Source organism: Rhineura floridana, chromosome 8 (assembly GCF_030035675.1).
Source record: "Rhineura floridana isolate rRhiFlo1 chromosome 8, rRhiFlo1.hap2, whole genome shotgun sequence".
Lineage (NCBI taxonomy): Eukaryota > Metazoa > Chordata > Lepidosauria > Squamata > Rhineuridae > Rhineura > Rhineura floridana.
This window is the reverse complement of record NC_084487.1, coordinates 25852205-25879653: the sequence shown is the minus strand read 5'-3', so window position 1 is coordinate 25879653 and position 27449 is coordinate 25852205. Positions and strand designations below refer to the sequence as shown.

The 27449-nt window shown below is 41.7% G+C and overlaps 1 protein-coding gene across 5 annotated transcripts in view; it reads left to right on the top strand.

Moving 5' to 3' along the window:
* The first annotated feature begins 6232 nt into the window (after positions 1 to 6232).
* WNK1 (WNK lysine deficient protein kinase 1) overlaps positions 6233 to 27449 on the top strand; it is a 160920-nt gene continuing 139703 nt past the window's right edge. For 2 of the 5 annotated variants that reach the window (XM_061638652.1, XM_061638651.1), the window contains exon 1: positions 6233 to 8078. In XM_061638652.1, coding sequence (XP_061494636.1) covers positions 7305 to 8078 — 774 coding nt within the window. In that variant the 5' untranslated portion in view covers positions 6233 to 7304. The remainder of the gene's footprint in view (positions 8079 to 27449) is intronic. The other 3 variants (XM_061638654.1, XM_061638653.1, XM_061638655.1) reach the window with 3 other exon arrangements.

Genomic DNA, 27449 nt, shown 5'->3' with positions numbered 1-27449 from the left:
CAGCTTTCTTTTTACCAATCCCCTCATTTTTGTGAAGTTTCCTCTTTTGAAGTCAAATGTGACCGTGTTGGATTTTCTTGGCAATTGGCCAGTTACATGTATGTTTAATTTAATAGCACTGTGGTCACTGCTCCCAATCGGTTCAACAACACTTACATCTCGCACCAGGTCCCGGTCCCCACTGAGGATTAAGTCCAGGGTTGCCGTCCCTCTGGTCGGTTCCATGACCAACTGATCTAGGGAATAGTCATTTAGAATATCTAGAAACTTTGCTTCTTTGTCATGACTGGAACACATATGCAGCCAGTCTATGTCCGGGTAGTTGAAGTCACCCATTACTACCACATTTCCTAGTTTGGATGCTTCCTCAATTTCACATCTCATCTCAAGGTCTCCCTGAGCATTTTGATCAGGGGGACAATAGATCGTTCCCAGTATTAAGTCCCTCCTGGGGCACGGTATCACCACCCACAACGATTCTGTGGAGGAGTCTGCCTCTTTTGGGGTTTCGAGCTTGCTGGATTCAATGCCTTCTTTCACGTATAGAGCGACTCCGCCACCAATACGTCCTTCCCTGTCCTTCCGATATAGTTTATATCCAGGGATAACCGTATCCCACTGGTTTTCTCCATTCCACCAGGTCTCGGTTATGCTCACTATATCAATGCTCTTCTCTAAGACCAAACACTCCAGTTCTCCCATCTTGGTTCGGAGGCTCCTAGCATTAGCGTACAGGCACTTGTAAGCAGTGTCTCTCTTCAAGTATCTTTGGCACTTGTGGTTAGGCCTCCTTCCCTCTCCTCCTCCTCCTCCTCCTCCTCCCCCATGGTCAGTTTTACCTGTCCTAGGACTACAACCTGGGAGACCTGGGTACTATGCTGCAGAGGTGGTCCTGGGCCCTACAAGACTATCAAGTGGACTTCCAGTTCATCAAAGGCAAGGACAATGTATTGGCCGATGGACTGTCAAGGCAGGTGGCTGGGACTGCAGTGATGTGACCAGACGGAGGAACAAAGAAAGACATTTTCCCCAGAGAGACTTGTTTTATTTGTTAACGCGGCGTATGAATCCTGGAACAGGAATAATACTCTGCCGTTATTTTAAGGGGGGGGGATGTGATGTTCCTGTATTAATGTATATATGGTTATATGGTAAGTGCTTTGTATAAGAGATACATGGTAAGTGGAATGAAAGAGGAGGGGGGAGTAAATGGGCAGTAGAATGCTGGATGATTGGCTGAGTGTTTAGAATGGCTGAGAGTATAAATGGAAGGATGACAGTTAAATCTGGGTGGACGTGAGTGGGTTGTTTTGGTGGGTTTTTGAGAGGAGATTGTGTGGAGAGTTGGTGGATGTGAGGAGAGTGTGGAGTTCGGATTAATACTAAGACAAGTACCAGAAATAGATGAAACCATATGCTTATGTGCCTTTATAAAGTAATCTTGTTATCTCTGTTATTTAATAAAAACTATATTTGGTTTACCGAAGGCCTGATCCTTGGCTGGGGTTATACAGACCAGAAGGGAGGGCAAGGTGCTTACCAAGGCTGAAGGGAAACTGTAACAATTGGTGGCAGCGGTGAAGGGAAGAATATAACACCACAAGTATTCAGAGCAAACCAGGATCGTATGCTTTATATATAAAGATCAAAGGGATTGGGGACAGCTTAAGCACTCAGTCACAGAGGTAACCTGATAGAGAGACTCAGGCAGAGTCTCTGGGAATACTGGTTATAGGACGTGACTGGTGGTGCTGCCTAGCAGGGGGATCTGTTGAGATCTGTGCTAGAGTGGGGAGAGAAACCATAAAAAAGGACAGTCCGGACTGGTGGAGTCCCTGGTGGTGCCCTTCCCTGGCTCTCCCTGTCAGGTTCCTACCTGCTCGTGGCTACTGCCTGTCACTAGGCACCACCAGGGACTCCACCAGTCCGGACTGTCCTTTTTATGGTTTCTCTCTCCACTCTAGCACAGACCTCACCAGATCCCCCTGCTAGGCATCACCACCAGTCACGTCCTATAACCAGTATTCCCAGAGACTACCGCTGCCACCACAGATGATGCCCTTCCCTGGCTCTCCCTGTCAGGTTCCTACCTGCTCGTGGTTACTGCCTGTCACTAGGCACCACCAGGAACAGGGTCAGTTTTACTTATCTTAGCCATGATTGCATGGGAGTAAATCCCATTGAACTCAATAAACATGCAAATGATCAAACCTACCATCCTTCTCCCCCTCCTGCCTCTTCCCCTCCCCCTCCTCCCCTCCCCAGCCCCTTTGGTCAGTTTCACCTTTCCTAATCATGATCGCAGGGGAGTAAATCCCACTGAACTCAATGAGCATGCAAATGATTAATCCATTCTCAGCAAACTTGCACAGGATCCCATTTCTTACCTCCCGGACTAAAAAGCAGAGAAATTCACTAATAGGCAAAAAACCTTGTGGTTTAAGAATGTACCTCTAGCCATCAGATATTTCTATCAAACTTTAAAAAGCAGGGAAATTGCACAGCTATAGTGAATGCACCAGGGGAGCAGGAGACCTGAACTCATCTCTGAGATATTGGACTGCCCTACAAATTGGTCAAAATGCAAACACCACTTCCTGTGTAGCTTGGAAGAATTTGGTAATGTGCCTCTGAGCATATGGTGAGTGGTGGCAACACCGGCAGTCAGCCCAAATAATAGAAAGAAGACATGTGCTGTGCTGATCTTGTTTTAGCAGGGAGGAAGCAGCATTATTAAGACAGTTGATATAGTTCAGATAGTCACTTTAAATATGTCTGATTTACTTTGCAATTTTAGTGAAGTTTCCTATAGGAAATCATTTTCTTTTGTTTCTGTTGTGAATATGTGAAGTACAGCAACACTTTGCAATACTAAACAAAAGCTGCAAAAACAATTGTGGAATAATGGAACTGACTGTTCTACAGAATAGTTTCCAATGGACATGAGGAGTGTCTCAGTTTGCACAAGATAAAATAGTGGGAGATGAAATATATTCTAGCAAAATTCTAGGTGTCCTCTGTTTTTAATTGACCATGCCCACCTTTCCTTTAGTGGAGTAGTTAAAGCATAGCAGGCTGAAAACATGCATCTTGGGCAGGCCAATTTTGTTTTTCCAACAGCTAGAGTCGTTGCTTAAGTAGCAACGTAATCCGTCTGATTTTACATCAAACTGAAGTTTCAGCTTCAGCTGTTAATATGCCCAAAACAGAAATAGAGCATAACCTCCAGTTTGAAACAAAAAGGGCTATCCTCACCATTATATGACATCGACCAATAAAAAGACTTTGAAATTAATAAAAATAAATTTGACACAGATTTCTATGATGAATAATGAGAGAAATATAATTTTCTAGGGTAGATTCTCTGATTCTCTGTAGAAACAGTAGTAACACAGAAAAGAAGCAAAGTAAGAACAACACCAACAAACATACAAAAATGTAATTCTCCATCTTTGGAAGTGGATTGGACTGTGAAAGACCGACCCAAATGGTGTTTGCATTTTGATAAATTTGTAGGGCAGTACAATATCTCAGAGAGGAAATCAGGTCTCCTGCTCTCCTGGTGCATTCACTATAGCTGCCCAGTTTCCCTGCTTTTTAAAGTTTGATAGAAATATCTGTTGGCTATAGGCACATTCTTAAACCACGAGGTTTTTTGCCTATTAGTGAATAATAATAAAAAATGTGAACTGAATTGAATTTCTCCTACATCCCTAAGATGAACAATACACAAAATTATACAGAACATGAACTCTCAATAAAATGTTACATTACCAAGTACCTTTTATAGTACTGCACTAACAAATTGCCTGTGGCTGCCTTGATTTCTCAAAACTTCTTGTCAACCTCCATTTCCACTGTTGCAAAACAGCTATCTTTATATGATCCTCTCACTGACATCTTCTAAACTGGGTGGGCAGAAGATAGATCAGAAACTTATAGTAGATCTCTAGTTGATATGTAGTAAATCATCAAAGATTCTGAATGGTTTCACAATAGCAGCAGCAAAAAGGCTTCTGCCTTTTACCCCCAGAATGTGATATTAAAAACACTGATCTATAGCAACTCAGATATAGCCTTGTACTTGCATCTGCATGCCACCCCAATACAGTAGGTACTTGGCTGTGCTCACTGCATCACTGTTTTGCATCTTGCTCTGCCCCACCCCAGCCACTACTATATTGCATTTGGCGCCAGTTGGTGGATCTTGGGGTTTTAGTAAAAACACAAGGCAGATTCTGCAAACCTGAAATCTACCACTCCCAAGAGAAGGCAAATCTTATATGCAGTGCAATTGCTCAAAACTGTGTTCCAGAAAGAGCAAGGACCAATAGCACTTTTCTATGTGAGTGATACAGATGATATTTGAACAATTAATGAGCAAGATCCTCTGTTTCCCCACAATCGCAGTTACAAATTCTGTTCTGATTACTCAAATCAGGACTACGACGCCTTAAAGAATAACAGATTTATTGTGGCATAAGGTTTTGTGGACTAAAGCTCACTCCATCAGATGCATAAAGTCTTTTTGTCACTTAGCAGAACTGAGAACAAAATTGCACACAGTGGAGCCAAAATGCCATGAAATGAAAAACCTCATATTTCATTTTATAATACCTCCCTGCAAGGATTTCTGTGATCATAGATTGAAAATTATGTTAATTTTTTAAAAAAAACATATTGAAACATTCCCTAAGGTTCACTACTGCTGAAAAGCAGAAGTGGGCCAAATATAACATGAGCAGCATCTAATTAAACCAACACTGCCCTTTCATAAAAATATTTAAAATGTCTTGCAGAAGATATTAAGGTAGGAACTCCAGTGTGATATATCCAGTGGGATGTCACAATTGAAACTTAAATATTAATAAGGATGCTTGCTCCTAATTACATTAAGACATTACATCAATTTCATTTGTAGTTTGCCACATCACATGCAAAGATGGCTCAATTGGCTGTTTCACTGTATAGATATGCAACAGGAAACTGCTACCAGTCATCATGACTTCCTGCCACATACACATACCATGAAACAAACTACACGTGGGATTCATGCTGATTTAAAAAAAATTGTCTTGAGCAAAGTGTTGGATATACGCAAGTCACCTTGGAGCTGGTTTAGGTGTTCTGCAGGGGCTGTTTTGTCACTCATTGGAGTTCATTAACATAAGCCATGTAACCTGTGAACTCGAGGATTAGACAAATTCATGGATGTTTAGGTAAAGCTATCAATGGCTGCTAGCCACAATATCTATGTTCTGTCTCCACTGTCGGAGGCAGTGTCTCTCTGAATGCCAGTTGCTGGGAATCATAAGTGGAAAGAGTACTGCCCAGGTCCTGCTTTCAGGCTTTCCACAGGGTTCTCATTGGCCTCTGTAAGACCAGGATACAGTGAGAACAGAACACTGGATCAGATAGGCCATTGGACTGATCAAGCATGTTCTTAACTAAACCAATAACTAATCCAAACCAACCATTGGCCTGTTTCGAAGAGGTAATGCTAAACCTTAGTTTAGCACTTTGTGAGCAAACAGAAGTGGCCCAGTTTGATCCTAGCAGCTTTCAACAAATCATAATTTGAGTTTCCTCTAGTTCAAATGTAACAATAAACCCTACTTAGCTTAAAACAGGAAGTGAATGCTACCGTTTCCCCTTGAATATCAGTGCAATCCTATGCATGGTTTCTTGAAAGTAAGTCTTCTTACTTCTTGGACGTAAGTCTCGCTGTGTTTAATGGAGCTTAATGTGTGTAAAGGATTGTTTCCTAAACTGATTTTTGGTTTTAAAATTCATATACGCGTTTAGGTTATTTTGCTGTTTTATTAAGTAGCACTCTTAAAAGCAACATAAGTGGCAAAAGAACCATCAAACAAATCTTCCAAACCCATAAAGCTGTGTACAAAATAAATGAAGGCACACATTTTCCCCTTTAAAATTTATACTTTCTACTAGAAGTCAAAAGTAGGCGTGCTAAGCATGATGGGAAACTCTTTTGCGCCATCAAAATAAATCCACTGATAATGGATCTTTACTACGCATTCTCATCAGACGTAATGAAACGCGGGTGGAGGGAGAGAGGAAGCTTCCAAGCCCGCTGTGAAAGGAAAACTACAACTCCCACAGTTCCATTGAACTTCTCCTCCTCAACTCTCTTTCTCCAATGCATCACGGGATCTGTAGGCTGAGCCGTCGTTTGGATACTTCGGAGGCGGCCGAGGACTACATTTCCCAGGCAGCCGTGCAGGCAAAGCGGCGATGACGCAGGCGCGGTGGAGTGCGGACGGAAAAAGGGGGCGTGGCCTCAGAGGCTGTCTGTCTCTCTCGCTCTCTGTGAGTGAGAAGGAGAGTGTGTGTCGGTTTCGGGCACCGTCGCCATTTAGCGCGGCGAGTTTCCCGGGACTGGGAGAGGGGGTAGCGAGAGGCCCATCCCCCCACTCCCCTCAGGAGCGGGAAGGAAAGAAGGACGGGAAGAAGCTGAGGCGGCCAAGACAAGCTCGGCTTCTCTTTTATATTAGTATAAAATTTTGCCCCCTTCCCGCCCCGCCTCTCAGGCCAGTCACTCTCGCAGCGTGGGGCGGGAGGTGGCCTCCTCCTCCTCCTCCTCCTCTGGGTGAGAACGAACGAGAGAAGGAGGGGCGGCGGCAGTCCCGGCATCGTGTGAGGGGACAAGGGAAGGAAGGAAGGGGGTTCGGCGACAGCAGCGGCAACGGGAGGAGGCGGCTACAGCGGCGAGGACGCGCCGGGTCCCCGAGCGAGTGGCTGACTCTTGACTGACTTGGCTGAGGTAAGGAGCGGCAGCCGGCCGAGGAAGAGCGCGCGCGGCCCCCACAGGGAAGGGCCTTTCCGCGCCTCGCACTCCATCCCGTCGGCCCGGGGCCTGCCGTTGGATCCTGCTCGGCCTCTCTTATTCCTCCTTCCCCACCCACCTACCTACTAGATCCCATCTTATCTTCGTTGCTGCTCCATGTCGGCCCCGCTGCTCGGCTCCCCGCTGCAGCAGGATGGATGCGGACACTGACCGGGGAGCCACCCCCTCGCCGCCGCCGGCCCAGCCCGCTCTATTTCTACAGCAGCAGCCGTCTCCGCTGCTGTCTTTCCTCCTCGCGGTGAGGAGCCTCCGAGAGCCTCCTCTGCAGCAAGAGCCGCCGCCGCCACAGCAGCAGCAGCAGCTCCTCCTCGGCGCGTTCCCTGCCGCGTATTGATCCTCCTCGAGTCAGCTGCTGCAGCGGCAACTGCTGGTGTTGCTGCTTCTGCCGCCTTCGCTGCTGCGCCTTCGCCCCGTTGCCCTTTTCCTCTTCCGCACCATGTCGGGGGGCGCTTCGGAGACTCCCCGCTTCTTGGCTCCCCCGCCGCCCCCGCCCAAGAACGGCTCCAGCTCGGACAGCTCCGTTGGCGAGAAGCTGGGGGCCGCCGCCGCTACTGCTGCCGGCGCCGGGGACCCTGAAGGCTCGGAAGGTGGCGGGGCCCGTAACGAGGAGTATCGCCGACGCCGCCACACCATGGACAAGGACAGCCGTGGCGCGGCCGCCACCGAGCACCGCTTTTTTCGCCGGAGTGTCATTTGTGACTCCAATGCGACCGCTCTGGAGCTTCCGCGGCTGCAGCCCGCAGCGCCTCCCCCTGCTGCAACCGCTCGAGAGAACATCCCGCCAGTGCTGGGCTCGCCTCCTGAGTCTGTCATCCAGGCAGCATGTGCCTCTGTCACGGCTAGCGAGGCTCCCACGCTGCTCTTGCAGCAGCCACCCCCTCTGCTTCCACCCGCAGAGGGGCAGCCTGGTCAAGAGGCCCTGGTAGCAAAGGATGTTGCCCGTCTGCTGGCCAAGGAGGATGGACTAGAGGCCACCCCACTGCCCCCTACCAGTACAGCAGGAATCACAGCCGTTTCTGCCAGGGATCTGCAAGAAGAGAGGAGTAAACAGCAGGAAGATATTGAGGAGCTGGAGACCAAAGCTGTAGCCGTCTCCCCAGATGGCCGTTTTCTTAAGTTTGACATCGAGATTGGCAGAGGTTCCTTCAAGACTGTCTACAAGGGGCTGGACACTGAGACCACAGTGGAGGTTGCTTGGTGTGAGCTTCAGGTAACAGGAAGGTGCCAGCTTGCCTTCTAGGTTGGGGTAGGCAATCCCCTACTGCCAAATCGACAGTCTCAATGGAAAGGCTGTATTCTTATGTGCAGTCCCTGGAAGATTATAATTGATCGTGGTTATCTTTTCAGTAGTCTATTACAACATTTTTGTGGGTGCTGTAAAGGTGATTTAGGAAGTGTCAGTTACTTTAACTCCTAATGGCCTGGTTCTCATGACACAGTAAACCAAACCTTGGCTTGCCAGGACCACATAAATATGCAGGTTCCTGGAGAGAATCCTGCAGCCGCTTTGCTCCTCCTTAGTGTTTTTTGCTGTTGCACGAAGATTTGGCTTAGTGTGTTGTTAGAAACCAGGCTCATGGTTCATCTCTCTTGCTAACCACCAGCTGCAGCCAAGGTTTATTCCTGGCTACAACTCATGGTTAGTGAGGATAGAGCTTTGGACAAGAAACTAAGTGAAACATTAACTTAGTTCTGTGTGGTGTAGAAGGGAAAAGGACTGGGGAAGAGCAAAATAGCTACAAGTTCCTCTCTGGAAGCGTGTGGGCTTGTTATACAATACTTTGGCTTGCAGTGTTGTGTGAGTCGGGCTAATGACTGATAATGCTAAATGGAAGCACCCAATTTAGGATTTAGGTAATAGATTTTGGTATCTTCACTACTCAGGCTGTTGAATTTCAGCAACCTGTTAAAATACAGCATTCAAGCAAAGTACTATTTTAATTTAAAAAAACCTGTGGGCAATGCTTTTATATTGACTAGAGATGAGTTCATTGTACAATATGGTAATAAAATATTTTGAAAATGGAGAACTCTTAAGAGCTGGGAAGGCATTTTTAGCAGTATTTCTGTTAAACTTATGCAAAAACTTCATCTTATTTTCCAGTAAATGCATAGCAGTGCTTGGTCATCATCTTGCAGCCTTAAGTTCATTGTTTATACTATGTTGGTTTATGTAACCTAGAATTAATAAATTTTGCTAATACAATAGTTGCCCTGGAATAACTATCCAGAAGCTTTCTTGTTCTTCCCTCTTCATAGTTAATAAAGCAACCCACCTACTCTATGGTTGACTGTGGTAATGTGTTCGGCAAACATGCAGTGGGCATGCATTGGGCTGGCCATTGCAACTCTCCAGTGTATGTGTGCTGCATGTTTGGAGAAGCAAGTTTCCATGAAGAAGCAAGTTTTCCTGTCACATTATCTGTTAGGTAAATACCAGTGTGGCTGATTTGTCCTGTCTAGTATGAAGTGGCTCTTAAGTATCTGTTTGACATACATTAGGGCATGTTTAAAGTGAAGCTGAAATGTAAATTGGTATTTCTCCACATGTTTGTGTTTTTTGGAGTGTGAAATGATTAAGGCTGCAGTCCTAAAGGGTGTATTTGTGAGGGGGAGAAAAAGAACTATGAAGGTGGTCTGCCACCTTATCCTACTACACACTGCGAGGCTTGAGCTGCCAAGGTGAAAGTGAGGGTAGAGATGTAAAGGCCAGGGAAAAACCCAGAAAGATTTGGAAAAAAGTTTTGTCCCCAATGACTTCATGTTTTTTCCTGAAAAGTAGAAAAACAAAAAAGATGAAAAAAGCCTCCCCCCATTTTTTTTCTGGGCCTTCACATCTCTAAGGGAGGGCAGAGTTCTTCTTGAGTTACAGTGGGATTTATCCATTTATCTGTGCATGTAGTTCCATTGGTGCAACAGGACTTCTCTTTCCTTGTCTTCCCCTGTGCCCCCCCAAAATCTGCTGTGGAGGGTCCCGCAATCCTCCAGAGCTGATTTTAAGGACACATGGGGTACTGGAGGTGACAGAAGATCTAGATAAAGCTCTGGTGCATGCATGGAAGTCTTGTGTACCAGCAGAGCTTCAGCATTGGGTATGGCCTTTTGTTGGTTTTCTGGTAAAAAAAAATACTGTTCTTGTTTTCTCTTCTGTTGGAAACAATGAAATGGAAAGGGGAGGGAGAGATTTAAATGTGCTCAGGTCTAAATTTCCACCAGTTTGGGGGCAAGTCATGGGACTGGAAGAACATTTGGATCCTTCAGCATTTTCTAGCATGCTCCATTTTGACACTGACATCAGCTGGGCCAGACGTTTGAAGGCGATGGGACCATAGGATTGCACCCTAAGTGAACCAGATGGGGGACATTTTGTGTTTGGCTGTCTGCAGGTTGTCTGCTCTCTGGCAAATCTGTGTGTGCATACAGATGTACTAGTGTAGAGAAAATCATGCAAGTATTCTTTTAGTGAACTACTTGCACCATATTTGTAGTTGGTCAAGTAGTAATTCCTTCTTGCCAGGTAACTAGTGTGCCACACCCAGTAACTAGCTATAAATGGTACAATGGATGGGTTGGCAATTTTGCTGTACTTCACAATTGTTCTGTAGCAAAGACAAGAAGAATAATTTCTATGAATTGAGTCTAAGAAACAAGCTGCTGTGTTACAGGTTGATGCAATAGATCTTGCAGATTCAGTAGTAAGTACATGAACTAAATATATTCTTTTGGCTTGGGGAAACAATGGAGAAGAGTAGTGAAAAATCAGTGCTGAGATTTTACAAAGGCATAGAGGGGCACTTGTGTCCTTTGCACTGCTCACACTAATGAAGTTACTAGCTCCAGTATATGCTGTAAAATTATGTAAGAACAGTGGTAATGTATTACAATATTTTAAATAAATATTAGATATTATAAACTTCAAAAATATAAACAATAAAAGTTGCCTTTCAGAGAACGTTTTGTTAAACCTGGCTAACTATGGTAGAGATTCTTCAGTTTGTTTCAGGGCCTGTGTTTGAAATATACTCATGCTGACTTGCTATGCTCATATGAACATTCAAAGAACTTGAACTTTGTGTCAGGCAGAAAGAACCATATACAGCACTGTGGAAGATAAAGGCAGCCATGAGCTGATTAATTTGACCCTTCTACAGTAATAAGGATGGCCAAGTACACACTCCCTGAGGTTTGCCTTTCTATACTTTGTTAAATTTGAAACTTGAACAATACTTGTACTGATTTTTTGATGCTAGTATAGGTTTTGCAAGTCAGCTGTTTGGCTAAATCATAAATTCAGCACTGACCAGATATTGTAGATTGGTCCTACATTTCACGTAAGTGCTTGCTTAAATTGGAAGTAGAGGCTCTGATAGTAAGATTGTGTGGCCTAGGAACAAATTGGTTGTATGTTAACTTGCCTGGTGCTTGTTGTGCTTCTGCTTTGGCCCTAATCAAAACTGAAGCTTTTTATAGATGGAAGAAAAATGCCCTTTAAAGCAGGATTCAAGTTTGCAGCCTGACAACTGTACTGGAATAGTAATTTTGCTGGTTCACCACAGTGCAGTTCTGTGTAGGCTGGTTTGGGGCGTAGAACAAATTGTGGGGGTTGGATGTGCATCCAGTCCTTGAATTTGTGCCAGGATGTACTTGCCCTTGGAGATTTTGAAAAACTAATGGTGATCCCAGTTTAACAGAGTACCTGAAAGTGGTATCAAAAGTTTGTATTCTAGGTGAAATGAACTTGTTTTTTGCTGCTCATTTTTAAGCACCTTTTTATTAACACAGTATGCTGTTTCCTAGGATCTACTCTCATATTGAATTCTGAATGTAACAATAACTTTAATGATCTGATAGGTATTAATATGAAATTAGGACCTTGCTCATGGATGAAATTAAAAGGGGAGTAGAGAGATATGTCCTCGTAGGTGTTGCTTTTTGCTACAAGAAGTCATTTTTGAATGATATCTCTATTTGCAGTTCTATATAGGTACTTAGCTGTTACAATGAGATGCAGCAGGCTTTTTGTTGAGAAAGCTACTGGAAGTAAAGAATTTGATGAAGTGTTCTGTAGAAGTTCATAACAGGGATGTTAAGTACTTTCAGCTCCATATGTAATTGTTCTTTCTGCTCCTTAAACATATTTCTTAAATTAGGCTTCAGGTCTAACCTCGCTTACCTGGAAGTAAGCCCCATTGGACAGTAGTACTTACTTCTGAGAAGGCATGGTGAGGATTGCACTGTTAGTCTGTTATATTACTTTATTACGAATTTTAAAACACAGTGTATCAATTTAATAAAAGGAATTTCACATTTTAATTTGCAGAATGGTCTGTCTGAGACATTCTTATTTATTTTATTTTCTGTATCTTGTATCAGGGGTCACCAAACTTTTTTGGACCAGGGGCACATTTCAAATTTTGATAGTGCTAAGAGTTCCAATCATAAAATGGCTGTCATAGGAGGCATGGCATAACACAACATGGCTGCCATGGGGGGCATGGCATTAGAGTGTAGTCATTGCTGCTTCTCCCCCCCTAACCAGGCCAGACAACCTCATATTTACCCTGGGAAGTAGCTATGTCCTTCTGGTCCTGATTGTTGAGATATAGCTGTTAAAGGCACAAGAACCCTGTTTTCCCCAATGCCATTCCTAAATGAAAGCCTAGGCTGCCATCTGTACACCAAAGGGAAATAAGTCCCATTAAAACCAAAGAGACTTTTCTATAGATATGTATGACATTGTACTGTAAGTTAACTATACAGTGAATTCTTAAGGAGTGTCTGCCTCTAGGTCCTGCACAGCAGGAGATGTACCTAAGCCTCTGCCAGGTTTTCACATTGCCATTTGGGGAGGGGATTCTTTTAACATCCACCTTATTTTCAGCAAATATTACACAATAACGTCTAGGGAGCACCTGATCTTAGACGAACCTACCATATGAAAGATGCATCCTGGTCGCTAGGTAAAAAAGGACAAACTACAGAGATTCTAAGGACTACTAGAAAATAAGACAGAAGTAAGTCACCAAGTAAGATCCTCCGTGGCACAGAGTGGTAAGCGGCGGTAATGCAGCCGAAAGCTCTGCTCACGGCTGGAGTTCGATTCCAACGGAAGGAGGAAGTTGAATCTCTGGTAAAAAGGGTCGAGGTCCACTCAGCCTTCCATCCATCCGTGGTCGGTAAAATGAGTACCCAGCATATGCTGGGGGGTAAAGAAGGCTGGGGAAGGAACTGGCAATCCCACCCCATATATACAGTCTGCCTGGTAAACGTCGCAAGACATTACCCTAAGAGTCGGAAACAACTCGCACTACAAGTGCGGGGACACCTTTACCTTTTTTAGGTCACCAAAGGGGTGGGGGAGAAGGTCTTTTGGACCCCAGATATTCCTGTTGTCTGGTGTTCAATCAACTCACTTATAAATCACATCTCTAACTTCACTCATTGGCTAAAAACATAGGCGGCAGCAGCCAGGCTAACTCTCTTTATAGAAATTGCTTAGAAGGGTAGCTGCACAATTTGCTTCATAACTTTCTTTCTAGGAGGGCTAGAGACTTACTTTTTTAAATGAAAGGTCAGAGTCTGGGGTCCCTTCTTGGGGGCACTAGTGAAGACCTTAATGGGCACCCTGGGTGGGCAACCCTCATCTTACATCATGCCATCAAAGGCAGCTTGCAAAAATGTAAGAATGAAATATCAAGCAGAAAAATATGAGTAGCAATAAAACAGTAACAACATAAAATCCTTGAAAAGACACCTCTTATATATTATGCTGCCACCTGAACTCTATACTTAATTTACTGTTGCTAACCAGTGGATTGAAGAGTTTCCAAGATCCCATATTTTCAGAAGGTAGTGGGATTACATTATTACCATAATGTCTCTTGAATGTTAAGTAAATGTTTTTAATATAGAGTATGATGGCTATAGAGCTCTTCATGTTTAGACAAGTGATTTTGGTTGTATAGGCAAGTGAAGAGCTTTTAGACTTTAATAGTAATCATATATGAAGCTTCTACTAAATTCCTAGTTTCAGTATTGTCTCTGAGTCTGGAAAGGTATACAGAGGATTTGGACACTCTGCAATGGAAATTACAGTGAAACCCTTCTTTGCAGGGGAGTGTGTGTGTGTGTATGGGAAGTAGATTCAGTATGTTGCTGTACTTCAAAATGCTTTGTTTTCCGTCTGTGAATCATCTTCCTCTATTTCAAGTCAGCAGCTTGTTCTCTTGCCTTTGGATGCCAGAAACTGCTACAAGGAATCTTGTTCACTTCTTGAAGATTGTGCAAATGGTAAAATATAAAATCATCAAAGAGAGAGTAAACAAACCTCAACTATCCTATTATTTTCTGGAATAGGAACTAGATTTTTTAAATGTTTGGTGAAATAGTGGTTAATCCACTAATTTAACAGTTTTTCCGAATCAGTTCTTGAATTCATTAAAGCCTTCATAGTTCAGATGATATGGTGAATAGATAGAAGTCCTTTATTGCTTCAATATACTTAGCCTTGTAGGTCAGAGGAAGTTAAGTATGCGATTGATCATTCATTCATGTAAGTAAATATTGGGTGTGGCCTGTGAACTCCAGTTAAGTCCCTCCTAAGTCCCTCCTTTTCATTGAGTCAGTTCTGGGTGGGAATACAGCAGAGTCTTAATTCATATGTGCTCAAAGCACACCTGTGAAGTAATTATCTTATTGTGCTGAGAAATGTTCTGGCATTGAATTTCTGTGAGACTCTTGTTACTCACCAAGGAGCCAACGCTTTGTGTAGCCTAATCTTACATCATAACGGGAAGTCTCATCTGTCTGATCAGTGGCTTTTTATTGAAATGTTCTGGAAACCTCAACTGACTTGGAAGGTGACATTTGAAAGCTAGTGACATATAAGCAATACCTCACTTTGTTTAGCACTGTTACTCTAAAGCCCTTCAAAGATTTCTGTTGCCATTCACCCTCAGTGCTTAGCTGCTTATTCTAAAGCTGCTCTGCCTCTCTGTGACAAAAGAATAGCTAACCCAGTGGCTGCATTGGGACATTATAATGATCTATGGTTTATCATGATGGGAGTGAACCTAGTCTCTCCTTTTCCTCCATTTTAGCAGCGTAGAGGAGTTTGGAAGCTTTTGTTTCTGTTTTAGATGTACCATAGCTTGCTGTGTCGTCCAAAGCTGACAAAAGAATGTCATGCCGTTTCCCCTTGCTGTAGAGACAAGAATGGACCATGCCTCCTGAGATCCAACTGTTATGCCTAGTATAGACCTTCCCATACTGCTGTCTCTAACTGTGCATTTAAGTTCTTGCTTCACGTATATTAGATTTTTGTAGTATTTACAGCAACTATGTAAGGGCAGGTTAGTTTTATCCCTAGGTTGAGAAAGTGGCTTGAGGTTAGTTTTATCCCTAGGTTGAGTGAGTAGCTTGTCTAAGGCCACTTAGGGAATCAGTGGCAGAAGCAAGATCTGACTCGGGGACTTCCTGATTTGTAGGCCAATCTCAGATGTTGTGCTACATCAGCTCATAAGGCAGCTGTCACAGTCTTGCCCCTAGTGGGATACTGAAGCTCACTGTGTTTATGATGTAATGCAGATATGGATTCCAGAGATGAATTGTGCAAAAGAACATGTTCATTCTACTTTGTGTGAGAATATAGACACAAGATTACTATGCTATACTAGATTACTATAGAATACTATGTACCTCTAGTAAAATGTTTATGGCAGTTGTTTCAATCCGCTTCATAAAGTGTTGTTTCTTTAAAAGATTTAGTGTGCCAAACTAGATTGTGGAGTTCTGAAACTCAAAATACATATCCCTGAGCTGGGAAATCTTAGTGTGGAAAGACATTGCTATTCTTGCTAGCAATGTTTGTTTTTAACATTAAGAAGTATCATAATTGCATGCAAAGTATGCTTTGTTAGGAGCAATGGAATAACCAATCTGCTTGGAGAATAAATTGCCAAGTGTGACAATTGCATGCATGTATAAGAACTGTAAAAAGCTTTCTTCTATGAAAATTTTTGCTTATAGGAAAATGTACCACAAGGGGGCCAGCTACCATTTGTGTAATGCTAAAGCTGGCTATTCTTTACCTTGCCTATAGCTTGCATGATAGTCTTTTGTGTTATGGAGGCTGCAAACAATGCTGTCTTGTTTCTAGTCATAGATAGAAGATTAGATTACCCTGCATGCAACATCCAAAATATTGTTTGACGATTACAACCAGCACACTTCTGCCTGTCCTTGCACAGCGTTCAGATTGTATAATGCAACAGTCTTTGTTTCTTATCTAGAAAGGAGACTGAGTAGTTGAATTCTTAACTCACCACAGGTGATCAGGCTAGTGGTCATCTGCAAGTGTGAAATTATTCTTAATGTATTATTAGGTAAACAGGTTTTTGCAGGAAACTTAACTACCATGCTCATACAGAATCTGAAAACAGGCTGCAGTAATTTAAATAATGAATTGCCATCTAAATTGATTGATCTAAATTCACTGATTTATTTCCCATGTTGTAAATTGTACATTACCTAAACAAGAATGCAGTATTAACTGGTTGCTGTAGCAATCAAATTCAATTTCCATATAATCTTTATATGAAGATAATTGGAAACTTCAGATCATATAGGCAATAGGTCTTTTGTACCACACATTAGATCTGCTTAGAGAATGGGAACAGTTGAAAAATTAATGGATTTGATTTGTGTGTAATATTAAACCATGGTTTAGTGCTATGTGGATGGACCTCAGAGGGCCCGAACAAAGCCCAGGGCTTGTATGACTTGCACCAATAATGAGTACAACATATGGCCTATTATACCATATTTATAGTGCTGGACCTCGGCAGCCAAATATTCTCCCTCATCCTGTTTTTCCCCCTACTTCTCTGTGTTAGAAGATCATGCATATAAGAATTGCATATAATTTTAACATGCTTGTGTTTTAACTCAAATTTTATCTTAAATTATTTTGATTATTTTTTAAAAAATCAACTCTATTGTAGCTGAAACTAAAATCAGTATAAACAATTTTAATTTTAAAAATAATAATTTGGGGGTTATATTCAGTAGTCATACTCTGAGTAGACCCATTGAATTTAATTGACATGGTTGATTTAGGTTCATTAATTTCAATGGATCTACTTTGAGTAGAACTAAATTGGATACAGCCCTTGGTTACTTTCCACTCTAATACATCCTTAGTGTGTGGCTGAATGGGCATTCAGTGACAGAAAGTGTTAGGGGTATGCTGAAAAAATTGTTATGATCACTGTAGATTTTGAGATGCCACTGTCAACCATAATAGATATCAGATGCAGGTAAATAATCATTTAAAATTATTATCACAATCTGCTTACTATACACAAATGAAGCCTGTAGTCATGCATGTATCATGTAAAGTACAATTTGCAGCAATTATGTTTGTATTATATATTTCCTTTTGTAGGCCTGAATCTAATCTCTGATACCTAATCTCTTGCATTCATGATCTGTCTGAAATAAAGAATAGATATGAGTCATACCAAACTCAAATGTATAAAAGTTACACAGCCATGTCTTTTATGGGGCGGTTAATTCCAAACTTGAAAGAGGTGGTTCACTGCTATAGTGTATGGAATACATTTGTGTTTATATTGCTCTGAATGAGGTTCAAGTGAGTCAGTCTCCTGTGTCAATTGAAGATTCATTCAGTTGCAGTGCTGGTTAAGCCCTTCCTCTTGGATAAGGGAAAATAACTGATGTTTTAATACTATCCAGAATTTATTTTATTTATTTATTTTATTTTATTTATATACCGCCCTAAGCCAAAAAGGCTCTCTGGGCGGTGTACATAAAAGATAAAACAAGCAAAATATATAGAATCATAGTTGGCATACTCAAGACACAGCTATCTCAATTAGAATAGCAATGTGGCTAAGCCCTGTATGGTTGAAATAGCATATACAGAAAAACTGATGCATACCAAGTGGATTTCAATTACTGTTCTAGTTGTCGTTTCTCTCATATATTTAGAATGCAGTAGGGCCCCGCTTTTCGGCAGCCTGCTTTTCAGCAGCCTGCTAATACGGCGGTTTTCAATTAGAGTAAGGCCCCACTCATACGGCGCTTGTTCTGCTTTTATGGCATTTTTCGGTATGATGTGCTCAGCAGCTGAGTGTTGGGTGCCATTTTATTGACGGAGTTCTGCTTTTTGGCGATTTTTGCTTTTCAACAGCGGTCTGGAACGTAACCCACCATATGAGTGGGGCCCTACTGTATACATAATTGTAGTAAGAGTTGGCACCACAATGATGTGCAGTAGGGTTGCCAGGTGTCTGGATTTTGCCTGGAGACTGGTTTTTGTGGGTCCTCCCTAGGTGACTCAGCCTAATCTCCAGGCTCATAGCGTTCATTTTTTAAAAAAAATTAAGTTTCTAGGTGGTCTGGTTCAAAAGAGATAAACCAAAACATCAGGCCCCCCCCTCCCCTGCAACTTCTGTTAGTACCGTCTGCTGTAATCCTTGCCCTTTCAGGTTTTTAGCCAATAAGTGAAGTCATGGTTGTGGTTGACAATAGAAATAGCTAAACTTCATTTCAGGTTCTGGGAACTGTTTCCTTTTCCTGCTTGACTCACATGAGAAATTCAGTAAATATATAGCTTTCAGCAGCATAAAGAGTACTTTCTCTGTACAGGATTGGAACTCGCTTCTGAGTAAACATGCATAGGATTCCACTACAACAAAAGATAACGGCAGGATCTTGTAGGCATAAAAGTGTACATGCAAGGTTTTTTGAATTACTTGTAAAAAGTGGTATATTATACTTTTTATCTTGCAAATAACTTTTTTAACAGAAGTCTAAAAAAGCATACATGCTGCCATGTTATACTTTTCTAATTAAGGAGTCAAGCAAGTTTAAATTTTACTGGACTGTTGAAGAGGGCAGCTTATTTGTCTTATTCATAACCTCTTTTGAAAACCTTCCCAATATGAAATTTTTCTGGGAGTAAAGCTGCAATGCTAATTCTGCATACCTGGGAGTTAACCCCATTGAATTCAGTAGGACTTACTTTTGAGTAGACATGGTTAGGATTGTGTTGAAAATCAATGGGACTTTGAGCGAACATAGAAAAGGATTGTGTTGCAAATCTTTCTATCCCCCTCTGATCTTTTTTTTTAAAGCAGGTAGGCAGGGCTTACTTGGGTGTCACTGCTTTTATTTGACAGGAAACGAATACTTTAAAAAACAGTGTTCTGCAATGGCCAACTGGTTTTGACAATAAACTATTATATGGGGTGTATGTATTTTTCCATCTCCAGTGTGTGTGTATATGGAATATTTCCAACAACCGTGTGAGGGAGGTTTGGAAACCAAGGCAGCTCACAAGAAGAAATAAAGCCATTTAAAATCCAATAACCACAAAACAAATATAAAACAGTTGCAAAACAGTTTAAAGTGGCATGTTTCTGAATTTTGGATTGGGTGAGTGAAGTTCCTTATCGTTGTATTGCCATCCTGTGTATGCTTCCCTGTCTGAGTAAGCCCCATTGAATGCATTGGGACTTGCTTCTGAGTAAACACGCATAGAATTGCACTATGAATATGTTTGTTTAAAGCACATGGCTTCCCCTAAAGAATCCTGGGAAGTGTAGTTTCTCACAGTTATAGTTCCCACCACTCTTAACAAATTACAGTTCTCAGAATTCTGCAATTGGATTCATGTGCTTATGTGCTTTAAATGCATGGTGTGGATCTGCCCTAGTATGCTGTGCATTCATTAGTGAATTGAAAAGAACAATTTTAAAAGATACTTTTTTAAACAGAGCTGTAGCTCAGTGGTAGGGCACATGCTTTGCAAGCCAAGGTCCAAAATTAAATCTCTGGAAGAGAGTATTGCCTGGAATCCTGGAGAGCCAATGCTAGTCCATGTCATCAGTACTGAGTTAGATGGTACCAAATGGCCTGACTCAGTACAAAAGAGGAAGAGACCCAAGGGCCACAGTGACTCAAAATTTATTTATTTTATTTACAACATTTACAAAATATACTGCTTTATTGTAAAAAACCTCAAAGTGGATTATAGAAGGAATTAAAACAATAAAATTATTGACAAAAACAGTTAAAGACAGGTATTTTAAAACGTTCAAAATAATAAAACCTACAATGAGTTAAAAACACTTATAAAAAACATAATAACTTCTACATGCCAGCGTAGGCTCGCCTAAACAAAAATGTTTTTAGCAGGTGCCCAAATCAGTATAATGATGGTCCCTGCCTGATGTACATAGGCCGGGAGTTCCAGAGCGTAGGTACTGCCACACTAAAGGATCGATTTCTTACAAGATCAGAACAAGTACTATGTGGCACCCGTAACATGGAAAGCACACCTTGAACTTGGCTTGGTAGCAAATTGGCAACCAATGCAGATTTGAGAGAAGAGGTGTTATGATAGGGTCTCACTCATGTCAGCAATCGTGCCACATCATTCTGCACTAACTGCAGCCCCTGGGTCAGGTTGTGCTGCATGGGGATTTCTGTGACCTTGACTAACTGGCTGCCAGGATTTTTTTTAGTTTTGATTAGGAACGCTGACTGGTTGTGGGATGCTGAGTTTTTTTCTCTTACTCATATGGATCTTGTTGTGGTTGGTATGGTATTGCATTCAGGAAATCATCACTGTCTTTTGTTTATTTTCTGTTTGTATTTCAGTTTCTGTCCTTACTCCCTTACATCCATAGAAGCAACATTAGTGGTTCCATGCAGTCAGCTCAAGCCCCTTAAACCCACTGATGATGCACCTTGTTGTTTGCATGATAGTTTGTTTCTTGCCCAATGGTGGTAAAAGAGAACTCACATGCTGGGAAGTGTAGCTTCAATTGCTGTTGTTCCCAATCTACTGCCTGTGAAGGTAGACCAGACCATGTGTGTTTTCTCTCTGTCAGTTATTACTCACTGGAGTTGAGTTGGCTGTCAAAGTGAGTTTATAGCAGCCCACAAAGAGTAGAGAATCTTCTTAACTCTTACTCATTTCTCAAGCCTCTCTTTGCAGTGAAGGGTCAAGTCTATAAAGAAGCTTGGAGCAGCCATGTTAAAAGGCAAGCAGGGCATTGCCAACCTTGTTTTGATATGGATATAGTTGCAGAGGATCCTTAGTCAGGCCTTACCAACAGCACAATCCTAACAATATCTACTTCCTTCTGAGTTCTGTGGGGCTTAGTCCCTTAGTAAGAGTGTTAGAATTGCAGCCTTCAGGGGCATCCATCTTTACTCCTGAGTGCTCCCATCTAACATCTCCGCAACATTAGGCTCCCTTCTTCCTACAATGGCTTTCTGGTGACTGGCTTGGCCTGAGGGCACTTAAACCTTCTTGCCAGAAGCAAGTAGGCTAGATTAAATGTTCCTTACCCAAGCTCTCTAAGCAGGTGAGAATGAATGATCCTGTCACTTCAGCTGGACCTAGAAACACCCTTATTTAGCTAAGATTTCTATCTTAATTTCCAATCAGAGAATTTTTTTGTCTGAGTGGTATGCTCCAAGCAAATGTGGTTGATGCTTAATGTCATCACTAGGAACTGTCCTCTGTGACATCACTAGGACCTGCCCCCGTGACATCACTAGGACCTGCCCCTGAAATCTCAGGGTTTGGGATGCTTCTGACCTGGCAACTCGAGTGTGCAGAAATAGCACAACTAAACTTTGTCTCCTTACAGTTCAAGTGTTTTACAAGCTTTTACTTTCCTTTTGCAGATTTACTAAACACGAAGGTCTGGTTCTATGTTACTTTTAACCATACTTAAGCTTAACTGTGGTTTAAAGGTGAATGCACAATGTTCTGGTGCATGGTGTGAAAATCATGGGTACTTCACTTCTCTGCAGCTCATGCTGCCCATTTGTCAATATTCCTCTCCGAGCTATGTATACATCTGTATCTATTTCACGTTCACTGTGGTTTGGCTTGGAGCGCCAGTGTGGTGTAGTGGTTAAGGTGTTGGACTACGACCTGGGAGACAACGGTTCGAATCCCCGCACAGCCATGAAGCTCACTGGGTGACCTTGTGATTGTCTCTCAGCCTCAGAGCAAGGCAATGGTAAACCACCTCTGAATATAGTTTTCCATGAAAACCCTATTCATAGGGTCACCATAAGTCAGAATCGACTTGAAGGCAATCTACCATCATCATCATCGTTTGGCTTAGCATTACATCTGAACCTGAGATTGTGGCTTATTTCACTCCAAACAAACCACAAGCTGTAACCAAAGTTTGTTGTTGGCTTACTGACTGATTTGTTTGGGGCAAACAAACCATGAACCTGGGTTTGAAAACAATTCTAAGCCAAATCATTGCTTAGGGTCCTGCCAGCATGGCAGGTGTAGGGAAGGAGCAAAGTACACAAAGCAATTTTGCTTTGTGCACTGGAACACTATGCATTTGCCTTTAAACCATGGCTATGCTTATCTATGCTTCAGTGGTTTAAACTTCTGTGCAAACACAGCCGGTATTTAAAGAATACTAAAGTGTTCAAAGCATGTCACATAATATTAGTCACTTTTCCAACAAGCAAGATAGGTAGGCCAGTACCTAAGAAGTGGGCACTACATATGCTACACTCTATAGATGAAAATAAGAAAGTTTTAAGTGCTTGTTTTCAGGGTTTAGTCACTTTGCAGTAGGCTAAGTTTACATAGTAACTGATTGTTTCAATTAATTCCTGTCAGGCCAGGGAGACTATTACATTGAATGATTGTGGTAAGAATCTTTGGTAGGTGAGTAATTGGTAGTTGGGGTGTTAGAGGTAGTGGGTAAGCAACATACAGGATAGCTACAGCATGAAATTCCAGTCATCTTATGATCCTTTTGTGTTCATGCAGCAACTTGGCAATCTCTGAGAACTGTACAGTTCTACACTGAATCACTTATCTTGATTGTACCACATATTTAGCCTTCATTTCCAGATTTTTAAGAGCCAGAGCAGTTGTGAAAATAGATACTAGATGCAGATCCTCTATTTTCTTGGATCTACAAAAGAAGAATTTATCTTTATGCTCTCTAACACTGTCTGGTCTTGAGTTCTGGTGAGACTGTTAGAAGCGTGTATAGAAAACTGAGGCATATTTTAGTGAATCCAACTATATAGATCTAATCATTTAAATGCCTAGAGGTGGCTACTGTTACTTTTGTGCTTGATACTTCTATACAAGGTATCTTCCTATTGTGTGTGGGGGGGGCTGTACTGTCCGAAATGACCTACTTTATCTTTTTTTCACCCCTCTGAACTCAAGGCAGAATTAGAAACTGTCCCTGGAATCTAACAGCTGTTGGTGTCAAAGGTCTCAAGAGATGGGAGGCCCCATCCTGAATCTTACACTACTTTTTGGTTCCCATTCCCTTCATCTGTATCAATCTGACCCCTACAAGATACATTATCCCTTAATTTGGATACATTTTAAAACTTGCAGTAAGATTTAAATACCTTTTATCTTTCAGCAGTGAGCTAATTTACCATTATTTTCCACTGAATGGTATAAATCTCTTATTCTCCTTAGAGTCTGGTCTAATGTACACTTTTGTAAGACTAGCTGGAGAATGTGAAAGTTGCCTTTCTAATTATTTATATTCTGTAAGTGACTGTAAGGCCTGGTTTAGACGTCACAATTTCAGTCTGACAAACCATGCTTTATGGGACCAGGAATGAGCTGTGTACTTGTGCACTCTGTCATCTTTTTGCATGTCCAGCTTTGGAAAAGATACATTTTTAAAAACACAATTTCCTGTGATGACTGCTGGAAACCTTTGTTTAAGGGCTTCCTCCAGACCAACATATGCAACCACAGGTTTGGCTGGTGTCCTTAAACTGTACTTTCTGAATTCAGATGTTGTGGAAAATGGGTTTAAGATGCCCAGTCTCAGGTCTGGGCCCCAAATGTGGCCCTCCAGGCCTCTCAGTTTGGCCCTCAGAGCATTCCCTGGGCCATACCCCTCACTGGCCCTGTTCATACCCCAAGTGCTTTTGCCTACCTGTAATGTTTTATGAACTCTGACATGCCTCTTGCTTGTCTGAATGGAGGACAGAGAAGGTGTGTGTGTAGAAACTAGCCTACTGTACAGAGGTAATACATATGTTCATTGCTCTACCCACTTTTGCCTTTGGTCCCACCCATCACATAGAAGGTTGCCCAGAAAGGAATGCAGCCCTTGGACTGAAAAAGGTTCCCCATCCCTGGTTCAGTGCTTTATGCATAAGCTGGAATGAGCTTGAGCAAAGCCCACCTCTCACTCCCACATGCAACTCCTGGCTTGTGGCTGCAAGTGGTTGTACAGTAGGGCCCCACTCATACAGCGGATTACGTTCCAGACCCCCGCCAAAAAGCAGAACTCCGTCAATAAAATGCTGCCCGACGCTCGAAAAATGCCGTAAAAGTGGAACAAGCGCTGTATAAGTGGGGCTTTACTCTAATTGAAAACCGCTATATTAGCAGAATGCCGAAAAGCAGGCTGCCGAAAAGCGGGGCCCTACTGTAGTTTAAAACAAACTTTGGCCAGTTTCAAAGCAAGCCAACTTCAAATCACAAGTTATGAAAGCTGGCGTATTTAACGAGTTTGGATATAGGGTTTACATGGGTTTAAGGTAAAAACAACATATTCCAGACCGCTACCTCCCTTGTCCTCACTTCCTGGGAAATAGTTTCTTTTACCTGCCTCTCTAGGGTAAGAAGAGGCCTTTTCTTACCACTCTCAGACTTCTGACCATCGAATCACTTATTTTGAGCTAAGTACTGATGTTTGTGTGCAAGGATTCAATTCCATATTTTAGAGACAGAGTTTTAAGGTTCAGGTTTGATTCATTTAAGAAAACAATCCTCTTTGAACTATATAGATACATATATAGAGAGAGTTTTGGATCAGGTGTGGTTCAGTTCACTTTTTTTTTAGTATTTGGGGTCAAGCTTACCGTGGGAATGCTACCAAGAAGACAGACTCTGAATGCCTTCAGTTGTAGTGTGGGAGTAATGCCACATGACAGGTGCGAAGTAATGTAACTACAATGGAAATAAACCTATTGTACCTTTATATGTTGGAAAGTGAAGGGAAATAAATACAAAAACATACGTGATATCATCATTAATCTAAGCAAGCTGCTACCCTGCTGGAGCTGCACTGGGCTGATTTCATGGTGATAGTGCTAATCAAAGAGTAAAACAGGCAGTTATTTGATAAGCTTTGGGCTTACCAAAGTATAGGGAAGAGAAACTAATGGGCATCAGACAGGCCAAATTGATTTGTTTCATTGAGTTATCTTAACTTGTTTTCTTCTGAAATGGGTGGCCTAATCTTTATTCTTGGGATCACTTTACCTATCTCTCACATACATATGCTTGGCTCCTGGATTCTCTGTAGGATTAGGCCTTTAATGCAGGCTATGGCTATGCTATTTTGACCTAATGTTAGAATGTCCACTTTTTAAAGGATTTTTTTCATTCAAATTGTATAACTTACTGAATTTTTTTAAAAAGCTCTGTTTATTTTAGATTTGGTTGCTGTCATCTCAGCAGACCTAGAACCATTTCACATAATTGGTTGCGGTCAGTGGGGTTTAGGTTGTGAAATTATGTGAAGTTAACTCTGCTTGAAGAACATGTAGTTAATGTGATGAGATTTTAGGCTCATTCTGGTGTAGTGCTTAAACAAAGTCTAGTGTTATAAGAGTGAGCCTAGGTGAGACCTGAATTCACATGCTCCCCTTCTTTGGTGTCGCCACAAGGAGTATTTGGAAGCTTTTGCTTCTGTTTTAGCTTAACTGCAGTTTGCTGTGCCATCTGAACCTGACAAACTAGTTAATTTTAACTATGGTTTGGTGAAACAAGCCAGCTTCAAACCATGGTTCAAGAAGCTGGCTTGTTTCAACAAACTCTATTTAATCATCACTACAAAATAGCGTATTGGATGCAGTTATAGCATTGTGGTTAATCTGAAACTGAAGTGGAAGCTTCCAGTCTTCTTGTGGCTGTGCTGGAGGGGGAGGGAGTGCATATGTGTCTGAGGCTTGCAGCCATGCTGAACTATGGTTAATGTTATATGCAGGTCTTCCCATTCTGTGGTATTACTCTGTAATAACAGTCCCACATAACCGAAACAGCATTACTTTTGCAGGTATTTGCTTTACACAAATTATCATGTGGGGCATGTGCATTTGGATGAAAACCATATTCCGCGAGACATGGCTAATCTCTCAGGCATTGTGAATGTGGCAGGTTTAGCAGGAAAGGCTTGATTCTTGACCATTTTAAATAAAATGTGTTTAAAGAGTATTGCCAGTTAATGAGAACCTTGTAGTGCGAGTCTGTGTGTCTGCCTTACCTAATCATTGGAATGTGTTTCATTTGCCCTGTATCTTGTTAGCATACTTCCCTTGTGCTCATCTTGCTTCTTTGGGATTTGCCAGCAAGTTGTTTATGACTCTGCTACAAATGTATTTTGACCATAATGAAACATTGACTCTTTATCCTTGCTAAGATTGACAGCACATAAATAATCTATAAATATTCCTATTAAAAGCTGTAGTCCAGTCTGATTATTTTAAGAATTTAAAAGTTCACACTTATGTAACCTGCTTCTGTTAACAGCTTTTGCGTTTTGTTTTCTGATCTGAATAGCTTTTTAGATCTTTTAAACAATTTTGTAGTAAAACATTTTGAAAATATTACATATCCTTTATTGATTATTCTTATATATATACATTAATACAGACATGTCTGTCACAGGCTGACTTTCTTCAAGTTTTCTTTACTTTTAGTTTTGAGCGTTGAAACATATCATGCCATTTCTATAGGCCTGCAGATTATGTTTTTTTGAAAAAAAAATACTAATTTAAAATTACATTGAAATGAGATACTCTGTTTGACCTTTGTCCCTAACACACTCTAGTAAAGAGACATGGCAAACTGGTGTGAGACTGTAAAGGCTTAAAAACTGTGTGGTGGTTACCTATTGTTCATTCTTTATACCTAGATGGGAGAAAAACTAATTAAGTCAGGTTCTGTATGTATCTTAAAGCTTCTTGTGACATACTTAGTTTTTGACATTGCCTTTTGTGCTTTTAGGTGAGCAGAGAATTATGTTATTTAGAGGCATCTTTGAGGCAGGGAAATCTTCATCCTGCTCTTACATAGTGAACAGCATGTTTGTTGGCTTAGAGTTCACACACTAACCAATAGCAGGTTTCAATGGTTTGCACTGTGGAAGTTGCTGAGGATGCATTAAGCATAGTCTCTCACTTGTGTGCTTCTCATATATATGTTGTCTCAATTGACAGTCATTATTCTATGTGTATTTGTATTTTCTCTCTCTCCAGGTTTACTTCTAGAGAATGCAGGGCATTTCAAAGTAAGCATGGGTCGTAAGAATATATAATGTTTTGCCCGAGTTAAGGCATTGTCAGGGGTTCTTCTAGAAGCTTCTAGAGATGCCTGATAAGAAATGAAGCTAGACTATATGTGGGCTAAAATGTATGTGCATTTGGAGAGTGTTCTTTCAGTGTACAGCTGCAGTAGGAGATGTAATGAAGGAAGAGTTGCTCACATCAGCACTTATCAACCCAAGCACCT